Raw genomic sequence first — 18,769 nt, 5'->3', positions numbered from 1 at the left:
CTGGCTTTCGCCTTTGCTTGGTTTGCCCCCAGTGCCTAGGACGCTGCGGGTGGCGACTTACACTGTCTGCGATGAGAGGCAGGGGTGGCCCAGGGCTATCACAGAGACCCCTCCTGCAGGGCCCCTCTCCCCACGTGAGGACGGTGTGGTTCCCTGCTCTGCTCAGCCTGGTCTGCATGGCAGAACAGGAAAAGAAACTGTTTGAGGTGGGTGGGCGAGGTGGGTGAGGCTGGTGAAGCCTAGACAGGGAGAAGCCAGGGAGGTGGGGAGGGGTGGGGCTACAGACCATTCCTCAAGAGAGCTGGGGGTTGAGTAGGGACCATGGCAGAGGGCAGGAAGTCATGGAGGCTTAAAAAACAATTAGGAGGAAGAGTGGGACTAGCTGGTCAAGTCGGCCAGGGGTGGGGTCATTGGGAGAAACCAGAGACCGTGCACGCTTTCTGGGGGGCGCCCAGCATGCCTTGCTTTGGTTGCTGGTGCTGCCACCAAGCCACCTTTGGAGCCTGCTGAACCCAGACCTTCGCCACCCCGGTATGTGGGGTCCATGGCACCGAGTTTGCCTTCCTTATTGGAGGGAGGAGTCACATCTGGGAGACTGCTCCCAGCCCGGCGGAGGTGGGGCCTGAACTCTGTCAGCCCTGTTTACAAGGCTTGGCTTGTTCTGGGTAGACACTGGGCACCTACTCTGTGCAGGGCACCAGATGCAGGACAGGGAGAAGCCATCTGTCCTCCTGAGGCTCCTGGCCCCTCCTGCCTGCTGCCAGTCCAGGCAGGACTCCAGCTCTCTACCTAGGGCCAGAGTCTGTCATTAGGGGGCAGCTCTGGGGTCAGGCTGAAGGCAATACCAGCCAAGGCACTTGAGACTGCCTGTATCTCTCCTGTGTCCCCACCCTGCATGTCCCCGTGTGTTCCTGCAGCTATAGAGGTCACAGAAACGGTCATGTCCAACACTGGTGACAATATCCTTGGCCCCAGGGCCCTTTGTTGCTGCCATTAGTTTGTAAAACTCCATGCAGAGAAAATCGGGGAATTCGTGAGCTTTACCAAAGGACATGGCTTGGAATGGAGGCAGCAGCCTGCTTACAGGCATGAGTGCACCCTGTCACCAGAAGGAGCCCACACCACCTAAACCTGCAGGCAGTGGGGTGGGGGGGTGGGTACTATGGCCACTCACCTGTGTGCATGGAAAGGTTGAAAGGGCAACTGTTTTCTTAGGTGCTTTTCACCGCCACAGAGACGACCACCGCGAGGCACCCCAGCCTGTGCCAAACTCCCCATCCTTCCCTTCCAGAAAGGGCAGGCTCCTTGAGGAAGTCAGCTTTGCCAGCCCCTCCCTGCCGGGCCTCGCTCCTCTCCCGGGCTGAGACCTCCCTCTGACCATAGTCCTTCCCCAGGCTGAGGTTCTCTCCCAGGCTGAGGTGCTCCAGGCTGGGCCCGAGCCTATGTGGAGAATTGAAATAGAAATACTTTTCAAGGCCGGCTTCCTGGTTGCTTCCTGTTGTTGACCAGCGGGGACCCACTCTCCCCTTAGCATCAGGCTGGCTTGAGCTCTTTCTTGGAGCGAGCGTGCAAGGTGGGCTGGAGGCAGCTCATGAACTTCAGAGAGAACTCACCTCCTGCCGTGCTTGCACGGGGAGAGGAAGACAAGCACAGGAGTTGCGAGATGACACTTCGGTGCCTGCACGGGCCCTGACAGGTGTTTCCTGGGACCCCTGGGTTGAGCTAGGAGGGAAGAAGATGGGAGTGGGGACCCTCAGCAGTGTCAGATCACTCAGTAGGCAAGGTAAGCAGGGTTTCCTGCTGCTTGCTCACTAATCTGTAGTCAACACTTGCACCTGGTTCTCTGCACATCAAAGACTCGACTTGGAGGTCTGGACGGCTTCTGTCTCTCCTGAGCCAAAGGCTCCTTCTCGAATTCCCTGTCCTCAACAGAGATGGAGTCCCCCCCACCCCATCCCCAGCAAGCTGAGCACAACACCCCTCAAAGATGCTGGAGACCCAGGTGAACTGCTCCCTGCAGGTTAATATGTAAGCACAAGAAAGTCCATGCTTACCTTGCTGATTGGGTACTTGACTCCCGGCCCGCAGAGTTCAGAACTCGGTGTTGGCATTTGCAGCTAGCTTGGTTTGAGTGGAGTAGGTGTGTGTGGGGTGGTGGGTGGTGGGTGGGAGGTGGACCAGGAGGCGTGTCAGTAGAAAGTAGCCATGGCTGCATCCAGGCCTCCTCAGAAGTGCTCAGCGGGGCTCCATGCATGACAGGTTCATGTTTGATTGGTGGTTGGAGGCCACCAAGAGGCACCTGGCGCCCTGCTTCCCTGGCCAGCCATGGAAAACCCCGTGGAGCCTGGGCCTGCTCTGATAGTGCTGGACTCGCAGTGGCCAGGCTCGACCCATGGGCCACCCGGGCAGCGCAGAAGCCCTCTGTGAATGAACACGAGCAGGACCCTTGCAGACAGCCCTGGCCAGCATGACCCTGTGTGGTGATGACACCCTGTCACTTTCGGGCAAGTGTCTTCCGGTCCTCATTCCTGCTGTCACCATCTCCTCTGTGTCCAGGTGAGGCTGCAAGTCGGACTGTATGCTGTGTACCTGCTGGACTGGCTCGGCGTCTTCAGTAAGGAGCAGTTCCTGGTCCTGCGCCTCGAAGACCACGCGTCCAACGTCAGAGCCACCATGCGCAGGGTCTTCCAGTTTCTGGACCTAGGTACGGGTGCTGGCCGCTGCTGAGAGGAGGGGCCGAACTGTGTGCGGACACTGTCTCTGAGGGGCTCCCGAGACCTGGGTGACTGTAGGTGGTTGGTTCCCCACTGGAGCCGCAGCTCAGACAACAGAAAACTGGGCTGGGGGGCTGGCTTGGTGTCACCCTAGGGTACATGCAGACCCCAGGGGAACAGGGTGGATGGGCCAGAGAACCTAGGGCTTGGAGGGGGTTGTAGACAGGCACTTTGTGGTTTCATGTGTTTTTGGGGACCCCTGGCCTTAGACCTCTGTGGCTGGGTTTTGGCAGGTGGCCAGGGCTTGTCGGCCTCCCCAGCCTCAGAATCCTAGTTCACACTGATGGCGGAGATCACCCCTTTCTTTGGAGGCATCACGTATGGCATTGAGCTGCTCCCCACAAGGGGCCAGGTCAGCAGTGTTAAGTGACTGGCTGCAGAGGGCACAGGCAGGGTGGCCAAGGCAGCACAGTGACACTGAGGGACAGCTGAACTGCTCCAAGGGGCTCCTGAGCCTGTAAGTCTGTACAGAGCAGACTGCCCGTCTTTCTCCTGAGGAGTGGCTGTGGGTGGGACCCCCTCGGCTAGCAGCCCCAGGCATTTAACCTGAGCCCCGATCAGGGCTCCAGTCTTAGGGAAGGTGATTAGAAAGGAAAGCAGGGGGGTAAGCTGCAGGTGCAAGCTGAGTCCCAGGCCCCCTCTGGGTCCCCCCACATTCTCTCCTCCCCGGGGCAGTTCCTCCGAAGGGGGAAGGCTCAGGGATTTTAATCTCAGAGCTCCTCCTTCCAAGAGCAGTCCCTGCCCCCAGGCAGAGCGGGGCCTGTACAGTGCCTTCCCTCTCTGCCCCGCCGCCTGCCTCACCATCTCTTCTCCTTCCAGGGCCTTTAAGTGAGAAGCAAGAAGCCCTGATGACCAAGAGCCCCGCCTCAAACACACGGCGCCCCGAGGACCGCAGCCTGGGGCCCATGTGGCCCGTCACACAGCGGATACTGCAGGACTTCTACGGGCCCTTCAATGCCCAGCTGGCCCAGGTCCTGGCTGACGAGGCCTTCACCTGGAAAAAGACGTGAGGGCCTGGTCCCCACTGCTGGCCCTGTTCTGAGTGAGGGGCTCGGCGCTGCCACCGTGATTTCCAGTCCCCCTTTGGCCGGGAGCTGTTACAATCCCACTGGGAAGAGCCCCAGGCTGAGGCTTCTTTCCTGCTCGGCGCCCCAGTGTCATTATCCCCATTGCAGGGTTCCTGTCCCCGCCCGGTGGCGCTCCACTGAAAGTCCACTTCTACAAGAACCCAGTTCTCGGGGCTGTGGCAGGCCCGGGTGGCTGGGCGTGGAGAAGCCGCCGTGGCTCCTGCTTCCAGTGGCAGGCGAGTTGGGGTGTCCAGCTCTGGGCTCAGGTTCAACAGCCAGAGGCCACGCCGTGGGGCTGGTCAGAACCCGAGCTTTCCAGGTGCTTGGCAAACACATGGGGGCACAACTGACTCACACAGGTGCTTCTTCCATCTGCCCCTCTGTGCTAGGGCCAGCCCCGGGATCTTCAGAGGGAGCCCCATGACTGTCCCTGTTGAAACGAGCCACACGTCCCTTGGGTTTGGGCAGCACGTCTCCCGGGCCCCTGGCCTCCTTCCTTGCATGTGAAGTTGGCCTTTCTGTGTTCGCCGCGGAGGAGGGTGTGGAAAGCAAACCCCAGGTGCACCTCACTGGCTGCAGCGCTTGTTCTGACCACGACTGAGCGGGTTCTGATCCAGTGTCTGGTCTGAAGAGAAACCTTGTTTGCCAGTGTCAGCGCGAGCCACATCAGAAGTGAACTCTCAGTGGAAAATCCAGGAACCTCCAGGCTGCAGCGAGAGGGGAAGCGGGTCTGAGGGCTGGCCTGGTTCTGTGCTTCCTGTTGGAGCAGACCCACTATGGCGTGGCCCAGTGTCTTTGAGCCATCAAGACCTCTTCTTGACTCCCTAGTGTGATGTGGGAGGTCAGCATGGACTGAAGGTGGGGCGCCCGCATTTGGACAGAGATGGGCAAGAGCCGTGTTCTTTGTGGGACTTTCTGGGCCTCTCACTGGTCTGGCTGGCAGATGACGGCCCGGCTGCATGGCCTTGGACATGATGGAGTGGGGCTGAGCACACTGGGCGCACTCCACATGCAGGACACTGCAGCCCCCCTGCTGCCATGGGGTGGGGTGGGCTTCCTATCTACCAGAGACCCCAGTCCCCAGGCCTTGGACTCCGAAGTCAGAGGAGATGGGGTTCCCTTGCTGTGAGGAGTTTGGTCCTTCGATTGTCCTTCCAGAGCAGCTGCCCTGCCCCTACCCAGGTGGATTGCAGAGCCACTGGAAGGCACGCCAAAGGCTGCGTCCTGGCCTGGCTGGCCTGTGCTGCTCCTGGAGGAGCGGCTGTCCCCTTTGTTACTCCCTGTTGTCTGGAAGTCTGGCTGGGGCACACAGAGGCCTTCGGGAGCCCTCAGTTGATGTGTGTGTTCACAGCCCAAGGGGGCGGTGTGTGCATGACCGTGCATGTGGACACGTTCCCGAGTCCCATCCTGTCGAGGCTCCCCTGCTCCAGGCCCTGCCCTTGCACAGCTGAGCGCCTCTGCCCATCCACCACCTGGTCATCGCCAGCCCACACTTCCCTCTTCCACGCCGACCTCAGCCACCACACGGGGACTTTCTGCCGCACTCCTGTGCATGGGAACAACATATGGTGTTGAAATTCTGCTTCTTACAGAAGTATTACCAAGTTGTATTCTTTCCAATATTATTTGGTTTATTCTACAGATCTTTTTGTACACGCAGGTCTGCCCCCTCTGGGCTGCACAATGCCACTGACGCGGTTCCCTCTGAGGGTGTCCCCGGCCGCGTGGGCCTGGTCCGTCTGGGCCAGTGCTTCTCTGGCCAGTCATTACAAACCAAAGCGAGAGGGCCCTTGCTCCCGATGGGGCATTGAGGCTGCTCGGGGTTCCAGAAGCCGAGAGGCGGGCTGCGGTCCCCACATCCTTTGGTCGTCTGACAGTGAGCCACGGTCGCCTGTATCATATTACTATTTAACACGATTAAATTGGTCCATACAGCTCCTGCCTACAGAGTGGGTGTTTGCCTGTTGCTGGGAAGTGCGCCCGGGCGCCCCCGCTCAGGGAGGTCCATGTGCAAGTTCTTCGCCACCTCACTGTACACCTGGCACTTCTGTGGTCAAGACCTGCCTGAGGTGCCACAGCTGGGGGCTCAGGTGTGAGTCTGCTAATGCGGCAAGCACTCCAGGTCCGAGGAGGGGGGCTCAGACGGCACAGGGACGCCCGTCTTGTGGCTGAGTGAGGCCCACCAGCTGGCCGGGTGTTCAGACATGAGCTGGAAGGGCAGGGATGGCCAGCTACCTGCACAGGTACTGCAGGTCCTGCCGCTCCTTTGGCTCACACGCCACGGGGTCCCTCAGGCACGTGGCTGCCTAGGCCCTGGGGTCACTGGGTGAATTTCATTGCCAGATGACACCAAGCATTCGGGCTGTTGCTACTTAGGGCCTGGCAAGCGTGGTGAGGAGAGGGGCTGCCTGGGGCTCGGGGTCTGGAGCCCTGGGCCAGCCTGGGTGCCGTGTAGCCCCGGATTCTTGGGCTACTGGAAGCTGTGGGTTGGTCCTTAGTGCCAACAAGGCCCACTCTAGTATCTACAGTGCCCTGGTGGTGTAGTGGTTACCTATGGTTTGTGGTTGCATGGTTGGCAGTTCGAGACCACCAGCAGCTCCTCGGGAGAAAAATGGCCCTCTACTCCCGTCAACAGTGACAGGCTCGGAAACCCACAGGGGCGCTGTGAGTTTTGGAGTGCCACCTTTGCTGCGTTAGGCTGGACTGGGCTGTCTAGAGAAGCAAGTCTCATGAGGCTCATGTCCGTACAAGAAAGAGCTACACTTCAAGGAGCAACTTGGCGTCAAGAAGATGTCCAGCCCCGTCCCACTCAAGGCCCTAAGCCTGATGCTAGTCCCTAAGGTCTTTGCTGGCTCTCATAGTCACATGTTGGTGACCCCAAATGGTGACCCGGGAAGCAGAAGACTCCTGGCTGGTGGGTGCAGGGTCCCGCGGATCCAAGGTTGGAGGAAGCATGGCAGGACACTGACAGTCCCAGAGAAGTCCCAAGGAGGGTGAAGGGTGGGGGTCCCCGAGTCCCTTACCCATCGCAAAGGCCCCACCCCCAAGCAGGTGCCCCAAAGCTGCCACTTGGTTGCCAGGTTTGTGAGACCACCCCTAGCTAGAAGTGTCTAGTTGCACGAAACCATCCAACCTCCACAGTTACCCAGGGAGATGTGCTCCCTGCTTCTCTCAGCTTCCGGTTCCCCAGCGAAGAAGTGGCTGTCGCCTTGGTCACGTGTCCCCTGTGCCCCCCACCCCCACTCCGTGTGTGTCCCTGCTATGCTCTTTTTGTGCAAACCCCTCAAAGGGCTGTAGCTTCTCAGGCACACAGCACCCCTGTCTCACTCCCAGCCAGGTGGTGCTCACACAGCCTGGGGCTCCCCACTGCTTTGGGGGGACACAATGATGGCACTGGGAGATCCTCGTGGACCCCTGGTGGTGCTGTGAGTTAGGCATTGAACTGCCCACCTCAAAGAGGCTCGTCCAGACCCACCATCCTCTCGGAGAAAGATGGGCTGTCTCGTCTGCTCCCGAGAAGATTCCCAGCCTCGGAAACACCCTGCAGGGTCTCTGAGTCAGAGCAGACTCAAAGGCAGCGGGTTTCGGCTGGGAGCACCTCTCCTGCTGGCCTCCTCCCATAAGGGCAGGGCTGAACCCCCTCAATAGGTGAGGTCATTACCCAGGACACACCTGTGAGAAGGAGGGGGGCAGGGCCAGATAAACCTGTGGCTGCATTTCATTCCCCCCCTCCTGCCCCCCATGCTTTCTAAACCCTGTGTGTGGTGTCTGATCACCCACCTGCACTTTGTTCACGGAATGCCCTCCCAGGCTGGGGGAGGAGGGCACAGGGGAGAGGGGAGTGTGGACCCAGGACTCTCCCCAGGGTACCACAGACTGTGGGCGGTGCCGAACCTGTGGAGACTGGAAGGAAGTCTCTTGGATGGATAGGATTCCCTGGAACAGAACTCCTGCAAGAGGAATCCTGTGGGGTGGGGGCCGCGGGGGCCAGAAGACAGTCAGTCCCAGGGTGTGAGCTCACTGCTGATCCTGCAACTATGGTCACAAACCCAGTGGCTTGAAAGCCCTCTGGTGGTAAAAGTGTGGTCAGCCCATCCCTGAAAGGCTGGCGTCTGAGTGCCCTCGCAGTGGCTCGGAGGAAAGGCCTGGCGATTCACTTCCGTCCAGAGTCAAGACAGCAGTTGAGAAAGCTTCTAGGGCCCTGCTGCTCTGGATGTACCAAAGAGGGAGGGCCACTGAGTCAGAACGGGGTCAATGGCAACAGATTTGGGGGGCTTCAGGGGCAGGCAGAGGCTTAACACGAAGCAAAAGTACCGTCTCGCCATGCTGGATGTCTCCTCGGAACAGACCTGAAGTGGCGGCCAGGCTGGATCCTTTGTCTCTGGGAGGATCTGCTGCTGAGCTTAGCAGCTCTGAGGTCTGTAGGAAGAGGCTCCAGTACCCTGTTTATTCTGCTCCCAGAGACCAGCAGAGAGCTGCTCCTGGGATTTATCCCGCTCTGGAGGCTGTAGAGAGGGAGTCCATTCCTGGGTTTTAGCCTGCTCCGGAGGCCGCCTCCTTCCCTGGTTGGAGGCAACCCCTCCACCTTCCAGAGCAGCATCTCCACCTCTGACTGCTAAGAGGCCACACCTCTCTCAGGGTCCCTCCTCCAAGGGCCCTGTGATGCCCCTGGCCTCACCTCCAGATCACATCTCTAAGATCCCATTGTCACTGGTTTAGGGACATGCATGGGCATGCCCCAGGCTGGCATTCAGCTGCTGCTCCCAGGGGGCTTTCCCCCAGAGCGGGTGTCAGGTTAGGGGGGAGGTGAGGCATGGACCCCACCATCCGTGTCCCCAGCAGATCAGAGGGGCAGACAGGCTGCCGCATCCCTGAATGAGTCTGTTCTGAGATGGGCATCACTGGGTCCCTGCGCTTAGCGCAGGAGGGGTGGGGCGGGGCGGGGCTGTGGGGCGTCCATCCGATCCCCAAATTCCTGTTCTTCTCATTTCCCCCAAGGGCCATCTTGTTTCTAAGCAGTAGTCAGGACCCCACCCTCCGCCAGAGCCCCTCCAGCTCTGGGTAGAAGTAATTCCCAGGGATGACAAGTTCCTTGTACAGCGAGCTTCTCTGGCCCCCAGGAGACCACCTGCCACAAGACAGGTGGGTTTCTGAAGTTAGTTTGGCTGAGACCTGCTGCCTGGGGAGCAGCTTGTGAAAACCTTCATGGGAGACTCCTTATCACCTCCCCTCATTAGACCCCCCCAGCTCAGGTAGGGGTGCCATTGTCCCCCAGGAAGGTGCTGGAGCTGAGGCTCACCCCACCCACCCCATCCTGGCCCCCTCCAGCTGATCAGGACACGATGGGCTCTTTTTTGTTTTTGTCTTGTTAATTTTTGGGTTTTTTTAATTAATCATTTTATTGTGGTGGTGGGGTGGCTCTTGCAAACCATCCACCATTCAATTGCATTAAACACACTTGTACATAGGTTGCCATCAACATTTTCAGCATTTTCTTTCTGCTTGAGCCCTTAGTATCAGCTCCGCTTACCATTGGCTCTTGATCTGTCAACCTCAGCTCCTCAACCCTGACTCACCAAACCCCTAGTGTTTCCAGGGAGGGCCCTGGAACGGGTGGAGCTCCTAGATGGAGAACATTCCAGAGAAAGCTTGGGCTTCGAGGCCAGGCAGGAGGCCAGCCCCAGTACCCGGGGCTGAGGTCAGGACCAGGGCTTGTCTCCAGGGCAACTCCGTGGTGGAAGAACAGAATTGAGAACCGGTGGTGGGGTGTCCCTGCCCTTCCCTCTCAGTGCCCACCTCCCAGGGACCAGGCCTCCATCTCCCATTCCTGCCTGCACCCACCTGGACAGCAGGCTGCAGAGCCCCTCAGGGGTTCCTGAGGGGAGCCCCTTGTCCAGGAAGGGCGGGGGGGTCACAGAGGGCCCTCGCTGTCTTACAAGCCAGAAGGCAGCTGCCTGCAGGTCAACCTGGGCGGAGGAATGGGGCATTGGGGCAGCTTCCCGCCAGCCTGGACGGCCCCCACCTCTGCAAAGGGCAGCAGCCTCCCCTGCCCGCCCCTCATCCCCCTGGAAACCACGTGTTGACTCCCACTCCCCATGAGCTCATGGGGAGGACTCCTGCCATGAGCTGCTCTTTCAGCATCATGGAATTCTGGAAAATTCCAAAGCTGAGCCAGCCTCTGTGTCTAGAGGCCAGGGCCCAGGCAGCCTGCAAGGCAGGTTTCCTGGCCCACCCCCAATCTCTTCCTCACCCTACCCCCACTCCCTAGCTCCCTGGGAGCATAGACCATAGTCCCACCCAGGCTTCCTGCCTCCTGCCCTTCCTCAGACACTGACCCAAAGGCTGAGAGTTCGAAACCACGCAGAAAGCCCTGCACACGCCGCACGCAGCACAGGGGCCTGCCGTGGGCTCGCACTCAGTGGACCTGTTCATTGCTGTCGGGTTCTCAGGTGGTTTGTGGGGCCAGTGGCCCCCAGACTTGGACTCTCCAGGCGTCAGCTGCTCTCCCTGTACAGACAGGCAGCTCTGAAGCAAAATTGAAAACGAACAGAAAACCATCATAGTTTCATTTATAAAACATTTAAAGCAGTGGTTCTCAGCCTGTGGGTCGCGACCCCTCTGGGGGCTGACCGACCCTTTCACAGGGATTGCCTAAAATCATCGGAAAACATATTTCCCATGATCTTAGGGACCGAGACACGGCTCCTCTATCCGTCTCCAGGCAGGTCTGCGCACATGCAGATACGCCCACCTACGAGTACCTGGTGTGAAGACTGATACCCATGCTACATGACAAAATTTCAATTTTTGGTCAATAAATATTTCACAATCTATAATTACACATTGTTTTTGTGATGAATCGCTACGTTTTAATTATGTTCAATTTGTAACAATGAAAATACATCCTGCAAATCAGATATTTACATGATGATTCATAACAGTAGCAAAATGACAGTGATGAAGTAGCAATGAAAATAATGTTATGGCTGGGGGTCCCCACGACACGAGGAACTGGATTAAAGCGCCGCGGCCTGAGGAAGGTTGAGATCCACTGATTTAAAGACTATTAGTCAGGTCATAGTGATTTCGTACATCACAGTGTAGAAAAGTACATTTATGGCGCTTGGATCATTTTTGATTGTTCTGAGGAACAGGATCGACTCTTCCAGAAGTTTTCAGACCCCTGCCCTGGGTCAAGCTCAGGCTGCCCTAGGCGGCAGCCTCCAGGAAGACCTTCTGGGTTTGCCCTCCCTCCCTGCTCCCACCTTCCTGTGGTCTTGAGCAGTTTCGGCCTCACTAAATTTTATCCCCAACCAAGTAGGGGGGCCCTGGGGCACACAGACTGTACCCCCTTCCCCAGGGCCTCAGGAGCTCAGCACTGAGCTGATACCACTAGGAGAGAAGGGAGCTGGGGCCTGGGGCCAGCCAGTCCTTCAACCTCTCCCAGCCTGGGATTCCCTTGATCCTGAGCAGGGTGGGGGGAGGTAGAAGGACATCAAGCCATTTTTTTTTCCAGACCTGCCTTTCTTGTTACTTCTGAAAATTCCCTGTGTGTCCCCTAGGAGTCGGGGAGTGCGATGGGTGAGGTGTTCGTTCAAACCCGTCAGCTGGCTGGGCAGGAGGAAGCAAGTCACTTGATGGCAGTGGGCTTGATTTGGTGTCCGCTTTCTTTCCCCCAAAGCACTTCGAAGAAGGGAGTGGAAGGGCGAGTCTAAGGGCATGGGAGCAGGACCCCAGCCTCCTCGCTAGGTTCTGGCTCTGGCTCTGGCTCTATGGGTGGCTGGTCCAGGGTCCCAGGCAGCCTGGAAGCACAGCCCTGCGCTGCCCTCTGGCGGCCCTCTTGGGCACTGTACGGAAGCCGCCTTCTCATGGACACCTCTCCCCATCACCCCTCTGTACTAACAATTGACCCCCAACTGTCTGCCCTGCTCACCCCCTACCTGGGCCAGGCAATCCCCAGGGGCCATGGATAACCCCAGCAAGAGGCCCCCCAGGATGGAGGGATTAGGGGTTCAACCAACCAGGACTGCTACTCTGAGGCTGCTGGGATGGGGTGGGCCCAGGGTGGTCCCCCAAGGTGACCCCCCCACTAGCTTCTTGGTCTCCAGGCTCTGTCCACTCTAGGTGGAGTGGCCATCAGCCAGAGTGGCCAGCACAGACAGCGACAGTGCCCCAGGGGGTGCTGGTCCTGCCCAGGCTCTGGAGGGCTGCACTCGCTCCTCCTCCTGCCTCCAGGGAGATTAGCAGTGGTGCAGACACCGCCCCTCACATCCCGTTCCTCCTCCTTCCAAACACCTGCCCTGAGTCTACCTGATGCCTCCTCCCAGGGCGCTGCACCGTGGTGAAGATCTCAGGGGGCCTGCAGGTAGGAGTGTTAGTGATGTGGTGGGGGCACGGGGCACGGCTAAAGTTCTGTTTGTAAGGCCACCAGGACCCCCATCCTTCCCCTTCCCAGCCTCCTCTCTGCTTCTCTTCTCCCTCCACGCAGCCTCTCTCCTCCCTACACCTGGCCCAGGCCTACCTCCTTACCACCTGCCTTCATCCTCTTGGCCCTAGGCAGGCAGCAGCTGCGTCCTTCTGGCCTCCGCCAACCCTGCCTGGGATGGAAGGGAGAGGCTCAGCGTCCACAGGGAGCCCCTTCCCCAGGACCTCTGGGTGTCGGCCGAGCACCTGTGCATCTGAGTTCAGACCCAGCTGTGGGCTGGGACCTCGGCTTTGACTGGGCAGCAGGATGGCTACGTTCTGCCTGCCCCTGGTTCCAGGCTCCTCTTATCTGTTTCCCTGAGTCAGTCGACTCCCAGGGACTGCAGAGGACAGGGCAGACCGTCTCAAAGTGTCTCTCGGTTGGTTTCTTTACGGAACCGACTGCCACATCGTTGACCTTCTGCTTAGCTGCGGAATGCTTAACCACTGCGACACCAGAGCTACTTCTACCACCCGGCCCGAGTCCTGCGAAATTTGGTCTGTTACAAGGATCAGCCTCTGGCCTTTGCCTAGAGAAGACAGAATGATATTTTCTGGTAGAAATGCTCAAATACCAGTCAGCAACTGACGGAAAGTCAACCTGCGACTCTAGCACGCGGTAGCACTGCAGAGAACTGGGCTTCTGAGGCCGCACATCTCTCTGGAAGGATCGGCCTCATTTATCTCTCTCAGAGGAGCTGGTGGATTCAAACTGCCCACCTGGTGGCTAGCAGCCCATCACGTCATGTAACCCAGAGAGCCACCGGGAAAGCAAGAGGTTGGGATTTGTTGGGGCTGCCCACGTGGGACACGGGAAGGCACAGCTCACCAGCCTCTGAGCCCCATCCCTGTCCTCTGGGATCAGGTTTTACAGCAGCTGCCCAAGGGTTTCGAAACCCCCCAGTGTCTCTCCCTGTGCACAAAGCACCGCCGTTTTCTTGACAGGTGTTATCCTTTCTCCTCCGAGCAGCTGGGGCCTCAAGAAGTTAAGCACTAGCCTGATAACCAGGTCAGTGGTTCGAGTCCACTAGCCACTCCATGGGAGAACGATGTGGCGGGTTTGTTGTAAGATGACAGACTCAGAAGGGTCGCAATGAGTCTGGCTGCTATGGGTCGGAACCAACTTGAGGGCAGTGTGGGACTCCTAGCTGTTAAGGTGTTCAGGCTGGTTGGGGCCATCAAATCCCAAATGACCTCTGGCTCTCTAATGAGCAGAGCAACGAATGTAGAACCCCCAGAGGCCACTGGTGAGGGCCCTGCAGCAGCACCTGATCAGAACCTCTGATCTCTCTCTATTCCACATGGTCTGGCCTGGACATCCAGGCTTGGATGGGGGGTCTCCCCCAGACAAAAACCCTCACCGAGTTCATGTCATTGGATGAGGAGTTTCTCAGGCAGGTGGAGCATACCCCCCAAAGCTGTCCTTTCCAGGAAGTGGCCGGAGTGAATGATGAGGGTGTCAGCCCTGCCCACGGCTGCCCTCGTGAGCCTGGGTCTGACTGTGACCTTCGGCAGCAGGGTCCCGAGTAGCCACCAGGGGGCAGGCTGGGCCTGGGAATGTGCTGTAGGTGCTCCGGAGGGTTGGCGAGGCCACGTAGAGACCAAGGGACTGCTTGCTTCAGCTTTCCTGGGTCAGGGAGAAAGTCCCAGGGTACTCATGGCCGCAGGGGGGGGGGATGGGGAGGGCACCTGGGACCCTCTTCCCTTTGCCTTTTCCTTCTAGATGGGGCTCTGGCAGGAACCCTAGTGGCTCTCAGTGATTCAGCGCCCAGTGCTAACTGAAAGGTCTGTGGCTTGACCTTCCAGGGCTTCCTAGAGTGGGTGCCTTGGGCATTGCCCTCAGGGGCTGGGCACAGCTTAAGCTGAATGCCTTTGGCCTGAGACTTCCAGCATGGTGGGCCCTGTGGGCATTGGTTAGCCCACTTGACAGGACTTTGTCACCTGTCCTGAGGAGGAACTCAATCCTGAGCATTTCTCAGTGGATGACAGTTCCACTTCCAGATTATGCCCTTTCATCATGGCTTTTGTCTGAGTTCTCGCAATGGATATTAGAATCCAGAGAGGCAAAATTAGAGGGTAGCACCTTCAGATGGCACACCCCCATTGTACAGATGTGCTAGAGCAGCGGTTCTCAACCTGTGGGTCCTGACTCCTTTGGGGGTCTAATGACCTTTTCACAGGGGTCGCCTAAGACCATCGGAAAGCACATATTTCTCATGGTTTTAGGAACTGGGCGCACCGCTCCTCTATCAGTCTCCAGGCGGGTCCGCCCACGTGCAGACATGCCCACAGACGAGTACCTGGCATGAAGACTGTGACCTATGCTTCACCAGGCTTCAAGACAATATTTCATTTATTTTTCATTAGAAATATCTCACAATCTTTAATTACATAGTGTTTTTGTGATGAATTACTATGCTTTAATTATGTTCAATTGTAACAATGAAAATACATCCTGCCTATCAGATATTTACATGATGATTCATAACAGTAGCAGAGTTAGAGTGATGAAGTAGCAACGAAAATAATTTTATGGAAAAAATAATAATTTTATGGTTGGGGGTCACTACCACATGAGGAACTGTATGAAAGGGTCATGGCATCAGGAAGGCTGAGAACCACTGCTCTGGAGCATCGAGGTTTACAGAAAGTGAAGCCACCTGCCCAGCAGAGACACCTGAACCTGGAACCTACTAACTCTGAATCCCTCACATGGAGCATCTATCTAGTCATCTGTATGCGGTGACACGTGGAAGTGGTGCTTTCCCTCCTCTGGCAGCTTCAGTGGCAAAGCCCTGCTGGGAGGACTCCTCAATTCCTCCTGGAAGGAGAGCGGCACGGAGCGAGGAAGGAGAAGGCAGGAAGGATCCCAGCAGAGACCAGCACCTGGATTGTGGAAATGTTTGGCAATGAGGCCCTGTCAGCCACTAGCAGTCACCACACCGAAACCAAATCCACTGCCATCCCCACAGACTCACAGCGACCCCCGGGGGGCTTCTGAGAGAGCAACTGTTTATGGGAGTCCAAAACCCAGTCTTTCTCCAGGGGAGCGCTGGTGGTTTTGAACTGCTGACCACCAGGACCTTGCAACCTATGGAGTTAGGCTAGTTTTAATAAAGGGCTGGAGCTCCAGTGTCTGAAGGGAGCCCGAGCTTCAGCAGAGGGTTTTCTCTGGCTTCATCTGCATTTAATCTACATAGCAAAATGCCTCCACTGGGGACTGGCTTCTCATTTAAAGGAAAACTAACTCAGTTCAGAGACTCAGTAGAGAATAAAGCACTTGTAATTCAGCATTTTCATTTTTAAAAATGCAAAAGAAGCTTGCAAACAGCAACAGCAAGACCGCCCGCCAGGGACCTGTCCCCCCCCCCCCCCCCGTTTCCAGTCTCTCAGCAAAGCCTTTCTGGCCTCAGCTTTGCGGCTGTGTGAACACAGGACAGCTTTCTTCTGCAGGAGGGTCAAGTTCTAAGGCCCTTGGCTCCTGCAGGCATTGCTCTACTTGGGGAGTCCTAGCCCTGCTGCTGCAGTGGTGGCGCGTTGGGCTGTTAACCGTGAGGTCAGTGGTTCAAAACCCCTGGTCCTTCTGAGGGAGGCCTTCTACTCCTGTAAAGTATTACAGTGTCCAAAATGCACAAGGGCAGTTCTGCTGTGTCCTACAGGTCTCTATGAGTTGGGATGCACTCTATGGAAGTGAGATGTTTTGATTTTCCATCCCAAGAAGCCCCGGTGGCCATTACATCATCAGGCTGAAGGCACCAGCCTCTCCACAGCAGAAAAAGGAGACTTTCCTGCCCCAGTACAGAGTTACAGCTTCAGAAACCCAAAGGGGAAGCTGTTGAAAGTTAGAGTTCACTCAATGGCAGTGAGCCGCATCCTGGGTCAGGACTGCCATTGAGTTGTGGTCCACACAGAAGACTGCAGCCCTTGATCTTCATCGGCAAGTGCTTCAAGTCCCCCTCACTTTCCGCAAGCCAGGGTGCGTTATCTGCACATCGCAGCTTGTTGGTGGCAGGTAACACCACCACCAGACTAGGACCACCCCCGTCTGTCTCTCTGTGGTGGCCTGTGAGCTGTTGCACTGCTGGAAGCGATGTCACCAGTATCTGAAACACCAGCAGGGTGACGGCCACCTTTCAGAGGAGCTCCCAGACTAAGACAGAGGAGAGAGGCCTGGACATCACTCCTGAAAATCTGCCAGTGGAGACTCTACAGGTCATCATGGGGCACAGTCTGACTTGCTGGTCTGGGCACATCGTCCAAAGGACCCCGTGTGTTGAAGCAGAGGCTTCGCAGGGGCAGAGGGGACCCTTGGTGGCGTGGATTGTCACAAGAGGCTCGACTATGGGTTCGCACATTCTGGAGAGCAAAGGGACGGCGTGGGATCAGACGACCCGTGTCCTCGTGTCCATGTGGCCTCACAAGTCAGAGTGGGCTCAGCAGCAGTGAGCTCCCCACCGACAGAGCAGCAGGACACGCTTCCAGAAGAAGAAATGCTGTGTGCACCTTGTCGTAGCTGGTTGGAAATCTCACCCTCGACTGTGCCCCTGCTCTATGGGCACAGCTAAAGGCACAGCCATGCCCTACCAGTAGCGGGCACCAGGGGAAGGATTAAAGAAGGAACTACTTCAGAGGGCTGTGCTTTTGCATGGGCACCATGGCGACAATGACAGACTCCATCGTGAGAATGATGTAGGCTTGGGCAATGCTTTGTTGCAGGTGAGGTACATGTGGGTATTGATGGCAGCTGTCTGCCCCTCTGTGTACATATAGATGTATGTATGTGTGTATATATGTATACACATGCATATATGTATATATTCATCCATCTAACCGAGTACAATTTGCTGGAAGATAATTCAGCAGCAGATTGACAGGAAGCTGGCCAACAGTCGAAGCAGGTTCCCAAGAGGGTGTGGTGCAAGGGTACCATGGCTGATGTCAGACGGACCTGAGCTCAAAGCAGAGAGGGCCACAAAGATGTTCGTTTGTGTTTTACTCACGAGGCACATATATGTGACAGTGTGAGTCAGAACAAGCTGTGGGGACATTGCAAAGACTAGACTTTCCAGAACACTGCCTTCTGCTCACGTGGAACCCATACTTGATCCGCGCGGCAGCTGCTGGACCAGCACAAGGGGCTGCTGAGGGGCTCGAAATCAAGAAGAGCATGAGTCAACGTTGTAGTCTCCCTCCATACGGATTCAATATGCAAAAAATCTGGCAACCTGGATTCTTTTTAAAAAATCATTTTATTGGGGGCTCATCCATCTTTTATCACAATCCATCTGCACATCCATTGTGTCTAGCACATTTGTACATTTGTTGACATCATCATTCTCAAAACATTTTCTTTCTATTTGAGCCCTTGGTATCCACTCCTCATTTTTTCCCCCTTCCTCCCCCACCCTCTCTCCCTCATGAACCCTTGATAATTTATAAATTATTATTATTTTCTATGTCTTACACTGTCCGATGTTTCCCTTCACCCACATTTCTGTTGCCCATTCCCCTAGGAGGGGTTATATGTAGATCATTGTGATTGGTTCCCCCTGCCCCCTCCTCTTCCCTCCCACTCCTGGTATCGCTACTCTCATTATTGGTCCTGAGGGGTTGTTTATCTGTCCTGGACACCCTGTGTTTCCAGTTCTTTTCTGTACTGGTGTACATGCTCTGGTCTAGCCAGATTTGTAAGGTAGAATTGGAGTCATGATGGGGGGGGGGGAGGAAAGCATTAAAGAACTAGAGGAAAGTTGTATGTTTCATAGGTGCTGTACTGCACCCTGACTAACTATTCTCTTCCTTGTGACCCTTCTGTAAGGGGATGTCCAATTGTTTACAGATGGGCTTTGGGTCTCCACTCCATACTCTCCCTCATTCATATTGATATGATCTTTTGTTCTGGGTCTTTGATGCCTGATACCTGATCCTATTGATACCTCATGATCACACAGACTGATGTAGAGAAGCTGGATTTTATGAGGAAGGACACAACACCAGGATTGGAGGAAAGCTTATTAACAACTGGTGAGATGCAGGAACCAGGAGGACTTGAAGCCCTTGCTGATGAAGATCAAGGACTGTCGCCTCCAGTAAGGATTACAACTCAATGGAAGAGGACCAACATCCTCACAACTGGGGCAGCAGACAACATGCTAAACGGAGAAAAGATTGAAGCTGCCAAGGAATTCACTGTGCTTGACTCCTCAATCACTGCTCGTGGAAGCAACCATCAAGAAATCAAATGGCATATGGCACCAGACTGCTACACAAGATCTCTTTGAAATATCAGAGAGCAAGGATGCCCTTTTGAGAACTGGGTTCGTCCAGGTAGACTAGAGAAACAAATCCAGAGAGACTCATATGTGTGTAAGAGAGAACTTTATAACAAAAAGCTATTGTACATTAAGAAAACATCCCAGCCCAGTCCAGATCAAGCCCATAAGTGTGATATTACCCCATATATAG

At 56.3% G+C, this 18,769-nt stretch overlaps 1 protein-coding gene across 4 annotated transcripts in view; it reads left to right on the top strand.

Annotated features, from left to right (window-relative positions):
* The window catches only part of CHST15 (carbohydrate sulfotransferase 15), a 71,373-nt gene extending 65,591 nt beyond the window's left edge, over nucleotides 1-5,782 (top strand). For all 4 annotated transcript variants that reach the window (XM_075534809.1, XM_075534810.1, XM_075534812.1 and 1 more), the window contains exons 7-8: nucleotides 2,557-2,704; nucleotides 3,594-5,782. In XM_075534809.1, the coding sequence (XP_075390924.1) occupies nucleotides 2,557-2,704; nucleotides 3,594-3,784 (339 nt within the window). In that variant the 3' untranslated portion in view covers nucleotides 3,785-5,782. The remainder of the gene's footprint in view (nucleotides 1-2,556; nucleotides 2,705-3,593) is intronic.
* Nucleotides 5,783-18,769: the final 12,987 nt, after the last annotated feature.

Source organism: Tenrec ecaudatus, chromosome 16 (assembly GCF_050624435.1).
Source record: "Tenrec ecaudatus isolate mTenEca1 chromosome 16, mTenEca1.hap1, whole genome shotgun sequence".
Classification (NCBI taxonomy): Eukaryota; Metazoa; Chordata; class Mammalia; order Afrosoricida; family Tenrecidae; genus Tenrec; species Tenrec ecaudatus.
This window is presented reverse-complemented; position numbering and strand designations above follow the sequence as displayed.